Here is a 6,020-nt window from a genome sequence, read left to right on the forward strand (position 1 = left end):
TTCCTTACATCAGCAGCTGGAAAGCTGGTTCTAATCATTATTAGCTCCATAGCCACAGGCCTATGTTTAGCCTCCGGGCTGGTGTGTTGAACTGTGAAGCCCGATCCACTCCCCCTGACCCCCCCCCCAAAAAAAAAAGGGCTGGACTTTGGGGTGGTGCTTTGGAGCTTGGAGGGTTGGAATTCTTGAGTTCCAATCCTTGTTGTCATATTTACTGGCTGTGTGACCCTGGATAAGTCACTTAATTGCTCTGAACAGACGCCTCGTCTAAAATAGATGATTATGAATGCTTCAGTATTCTGCCTCTTGTTGTAAATCAAGCTCAGAGCACTATCAAAATGAGAACTACTGATATTGCTCATAAGAGGTATAAAGGAATTATTTTGTTTCTAGGCTGGATCATAGGACTTACTGAGCTTTGTATTAATGTCTTGAGACCTTATCTGTTAGGCAGACAAATATGTATTAAGAGCTTACCATGGGGGCACCTAGTTGGCTCAGTGGATGGAGAACTAGGCCTGGAGATGGGAAGTCCTGGGTTCCAATCTGGCCTCAGACATTTCCCAGCAGTGTGACCTTGGGCAGGTCACTTACTGTTCTTTTGCTTTGGAACCAATACTTAGTATTGATTCTGAGACTGAAGACGAAGTTAAAACAATAAAATGAACTTACCGTGTCCCAGGCACTGGCCTGGAGGCCTGAACTAAAGGGGTACCAAGAAAGGCAAAAGCCGGGCCCCCGACCTCCAGGAGCTCACCTTCTAAAGGGGAAGACAACACGTGGAAGGGAGTTGAGTCAGAAGATTGGAGAGGTAGAAAGAGGCAGGTGGGGAAGGGCCTTCAAAGCCCGAGAGGATTTTATTTCGCCCTTAGAGGTGCTAGGGAGCCCCTGGAGTTTCTTGACTAGACGGGCATCCCAGTCAGCCCTCGTCTCTTCCTCCCTGCCAGTCCCACATCACCAACTGCCACTGGAAAGCCAAACCTGGTTATATCCATAACAGAATTCATGCTCTTTGCCCCCAACCCCTTTCCTAGACTCCTCACTTTCACTCATCCCCCGGGTCCAAGGAGTTGCTAAATTTTGTCCCTTCCTCCTCTGTGACATTCCTGGCATCCCTCCCCTTCTCTGCTTTCAGAGCCACATCCGAATTCAGCTTCTCATCTCCTTTCTCTTAACCGCTGGAGCAGCTTCTTACCTGGTCTCCCCACCCTGAGTGTCCCCCCTCCATCTTCCACACAAAAACCCAGATCAGACCACGTCAGTGGACTCCAGTGACTCTCTGCTGCCTCGAGGACCAAATACAAACCATCCTGCATGGCCCTGGAACCTCTCCCCAGGCGGGCCCCTTCCTGGCCTCCCTCGCCTCCCCACGCTCTCTGCCGCAGCCAAACAGGCTTTTTTCCATTCTCTCCCATGTCACGACTCAATGTTTGTACACAGACACTCTGCGACGGCAGCTTTTTAAGGGGAATTGGAGATACTAATGCAAGAAGGTAAATTTGATTTCATGGGTCTCTCTGAGACTTAGTGAGATGGCATGAAGGCAGGATTAGATGGCCTCTGTGGTCCCTTCACACTCTGAGGATCTGATTGGAATATCTACATAGCTGTATGTCTATAGACATATTTAACTCTCTATATAGATCCATCTATCTACTTATCTCTCTTTCCCCTCCCCCTCTCCTCTCGCCTGCTTCCTCTTCTCTCTCTCTCTCTCTCTCTGTCTGTCTCTCTGTCTCTCTCTCTCTCTCTCTCTCTCTCTCACCTTTGACTATAATGCAGTCTGCTGTGAGTTTTTTTTTTTTTTCCATAAGGCATGCTTTAGAGAACAGACCAGGCTGTTGCTTGGTGATCTGTGTTAGGAATTTCTTTAAGAAAACCATTTCTGCTCCACTTTCTCTGAGTCGCATTTTCAGCTCTTGTAGTCACCCTTAGCCTCTAATAGGACAACTCTGTTTTTTCTTTACAGTTCAAGATTGATGGAGAGTGGTGGACCTGGATTGATTATGACCGATTCCAGGAGCTCATCCAAGAGTATGAAAACAGTCATGGCTTGAAGACCTTCAGCGCCAAGGATTATGTGGCCAAGACTCCCCACTGGGCCGTCTTTGGGGCCAGTGAGCGAGGTTTTGATCCCAAGGACACAAGATTCCAGAGAAAGAACAAATCTAAGGACATCTCTGGCTGTTGAGACTCAGGCTTAGTTGGGAGGTGTTATGTTAGCTGGGACCATCCTGGCCCCAGAACTGACTAGTCCTAACTAAGTGTGTGCTCACAAGGACAGAGAACGCAAGTGAATTTTCGTGCAGAGAATGTTCAACAAGCAAAATTCTGGGGAGAAACAGTGCATTCAAGAAGGAAAGGCAGAATCCCAACTCTTGGAGAGCGTGGAACTCAGCCCCGACTTTCATTGTAGAACTCAAGGTTTTGCCCCTCTTGGGGAAATTTCAGCAGATCTGAACTATTGTCGGCAGACCTTGACTTGAAGGGCAGCGAGTGCGATCGTCATCTGGTGCCCACCTTGTATTAAGGGATGAGCTACTGCCTGGGCTAAGTCTCCTGCCTGGTCATCCCGAGCCCTCTTTGTAACAATCAATATCTGCCCTCCTCGAGTTCCGATCGCTGGACTTTTAGAAGAGTATTTCCTAAGAACTATCCGATTTGCCACGAATGGAAGCTACCTGGTTAGCTCTTGTCATTTCTTCTGCCTCTGGGCCAGCCCCTGTGACAGCGAATTGGTCTTCTGGTGAGATCCCCTTGTCAGTGGACGTCCTTCTTTTCCCACGGCACTGCCTAAAGAGCTCATCCACAACGGGATGAGAAAGAAAGCCTTTCTGCACAGGGCTCATTGCAGTGTGCTTGCATTCGAGTATTTCTGCCAGCCAGATTCCCAAACCAAGAGAACAATTTACTTCCAGGCATCTTAGAGACCCGTATCAAGTGGGCCCCTGCCATCCCTTCGTTCTCCAAGTTGCCGGTGCTCGGATGAATCTCGAGGTCCATTTCTTCCCCAGCGCAGAGCTCACACAGTATCCAGTGCTTGCCTTTCTTTTGAAGGTCATCGTGGTTATTTTAAAAATGCCTTCAACCCAGGAACTGAGCTTAATAAAATATTCTTTCTGGAATGCTTGGAACACCAGTTTTCTTTTGATTATATTCTTTATAGATGTGTCTCTTAACCTCTGAGAAGTGACTCATAAAGCCTGGAAAACTGCCGAAAAAGAAAGTTTGACTCTTTTTGCAGCAGCCCACATTTATACAATGTTCCCCAAACCTGGTACCCAAGAAGGATTTGCAGTTTTCCCATGGAAGAAGGCTACTTCTTTGGGGTTTCTTATAGGAAAGAGAATTCATTTCCATTGAGCCTAGTGGGGTTTATCAAGACAGTATAATCTATCGGTGTATTAAATGATGTTGAAAAGCAAGGACCTCTCAGTCTCCCTGATACAATTTATAGATACCTACTGATACCTACCTTTCCAAAAAATATCCTTAAAGAGGAACCTCGTCATAATGTTATAGAAATGCAGTAAGGGTGTGGGCACGAGTGGGGGGGTGTTTGGGTGGAAGAGGGCCAGGCTTAGATTTGAGTCCTTTCTTCCACTGCTTCTCAGCTGCGTTACCTTGGCTGGGGGAGGGGAGAGGAGAAATGCTGCTTCTGCTCTCTGGACCTCAGTTTCCTTCTATGAAAAATATACCATTATCTTCACCTGCTAGGAATATCAAACGAGACAATGAATATTTACTATTTATAATCACAAAGTTGAGAAATAGGAAATACTGCCACCACATGTTACTTTTTATTGAAAGTGATGGAATGGGGCAGCTAGGAAGCTCAGTGGACAGAGAACTACATCTAGAGACTCAGGAGGGTATCCCTGGTTCAAATCTGGCCTTGGTCACATCCTAGCTGTGTGACCCTAGACAAGCCACTTAACCCCCATTGCTTAGCCCTCACTGCTCTTCTGCCTTGGAACCAATATACAATATTGATTCTAAGACGGAAGACAAGAGGTTAAAAAAAGGAGAGGTGGGACCAGGAGGACTGAAGACTTCCTGAGAATGCTTGGAGCAAGTGGAACTTGGATGCCTGTGGGTGAAAAGAGAGGGGCAAAAGCTTAAGAACGGCATAGTTTATGGAAGAGTCAACCTTTTTTCCCCTCAAATATCAGATGATATGGTGAAAAAAAACAACAAAAAACAAACCCACTAACTCTGGAGTTAGAGGACCTGGGTTCAAAACCTGTCCCAGTCACTGAGAAGCAAGTTATTTCACCTCTTCTGGAATGCTTCCTCATCTGGAAAAAAAGGGGGTTGTATTAGATGGCTTCTGAAGAGGCCTTTTCTGGTTCTCTGATCTTATAATCCTCTAATCTCACTGATCGTGCCAGTTGTCAATGTGGGGATTGATGGATGATTCCGTGTAACCCATTCCTTTTACCCAGAAGAGAGCTGAAAACCTCAGCTCTGCTGCCAGTGGATCATAGCCCCAACTTAGTATAATTCCTCTGTACCTGCTCCATTCCCCCAATAAATCCTCAGGGCACTCTTGTTTTATGGTTAATAAGGCAATGAGGCAGAACGCCAGCCAGCCTACGTGGGAGGCTAGACTCAGTGCATATACCTTTTATTTTTTATCTTTTAAACCCTTCCCTTCCATCTTAGAATCAATACTGGGTAATGGTTCCAAGGCAGAAGAGCAGTAAGGGCGAGACAATGGGGGTCAAGTGACTTGCCCAGGGTCACACAGCTAGGAAGTGTCTGAGGTCAGATTTGAACCCAGGACCTCCCGTCTCTAGGCCTGATTCTCAATCCACTGAGCTACCCAGCTGCCCCCTGTACATACCTTTTAGCCATATACCATGTCCAAGAAAAAAAGACAAGAGCAGCATCTATGGCTGGAGGGCAATGGATTATTTCACACTATTCAAAATAGGCATTTTTTAAATAGGCTGAAAATTCTTTGTCCCTGCCTTCCCCTCTTCTCTTCCCTATATCCCCCTCTTTCATCGGTCTTTGTAGAAAGAGTTTTTACTGTTTGCACAAAGCAGGTTGCAGAAACTAGCTTCCATTTGATGGAGGAGGTCAAATATGACTCCAAACAACATGGCATTTTAGTGCAGGGAAAAATTTCCAATTAGTTTTTTATTCTTTCAGGGAATATTGCAGGCTCTCTATTCCAAATACTAATTTCTGAACATTTCCTGGGGCCCTATCAATTGAACTCAAATTAACAGTGACTAATTCTGCTGGCCTGAATGAAAGATTAGCCCCCGAGTGCTTTTGTGACTCACTTCTTTACCTTGGAACCGATGACGGGATCTGCCATCATGACTGGGCTTTGAAGATCTCCGGTCCAGCACTCTGGATTCAGTTCCTGCTTCTTTTGAACAAGAGTTGCCCGTGTTTTGAATGAGTGACACGACTTTCACGAACCCCAGTGTCTGGGATTCTTCCCTCTTGCCTTCAGGAATCATGATTGAGTTAAATATTCATCCAGTTTCGAGAGAGAAACCCGGGAGCTGCGGATTGCTAGCACAAAGAAATCATTTCTGAATCCTTAGCCTGACTGACTCAGCCAAGGTCTGCCTCTCCACCGTTAAATGGAAACCAGAAGATTTTGCAGGAATTCTGCACGAGCTCACATTTTGTAATTAGTTCCCAGGGCCACCTTCTCCAGAGTGTTTGCAAACATGATGTTGTGCTTCTCTTAATCAAGGCAGACCTGGACACGGACTTTTGGGAGCCCCCAGATAATATCTTCACCCTCCTTCTCAGGACTGTATCGAGGGACTAATTAGTTGTCATCATTTGAGTGCTTAGATGAGGAAGGTGTGCTGAGTGTCATTAGGAGCCCAGCTTTTTCAATTATATTCCGGCTTTCAAAGTGGGATGTAATGTGTTCTGGAAGCCGGAATGACTATATCCTGCAGGGTTCTAATCATCGACTGTGGATATCCAAGGGGATTCAGAGTAGCTGGGACTGTGCTTTGGGACAAGTGTGAAAACACGGCTTACCT

At 46.2% G+C, this 6,020-nt stretch overlaps 1 protein-coding gene across 1 annotated transcript in view; it reads left to right on the forward strand.

Moving 5' to 3' along the window:
• Window positions 1–3,134, forward strand: part of LOC123244524 (S-adenosyl-L-methionine-dependent tRNA 4-demethylwyosine synthase TYW1-like) — a 282,947-nt gene extending 279,813 nt beyond the window's left edge. The window contains exon 16 of the mRNA XM_044673037.1: window positions 1,970–3,134. Within this exon, the coding sequence (XP_044528972.1) occupies window positions 1,970–2,191 (222 nt within the window). The 3' untranslated portion in view covers window positions 2,192–3,134. The remainder of the gene's footprint in view (window positions 1–1,969) is intronic.
• The last annotated feature ends 2,886 nt before the right edge of the window (window positions 3,135–6,020 follow it).

The sequence above is a fragment of the Gracilinanus agilis genome, chromosome 4 (assembly GCF_016433145.1).
Source record: "Gracilinanus agilis isolate LMUSP501 chromosome 4, AgileGrace, whole genome shotgun sequence".
NCBI classification, from domain to species: Eukaryota; Metazoa; Chordata; class Mammalia; order Didelphimorphia; family Didelphidae; genus Gracilinanus; species Gracilinanus agilis.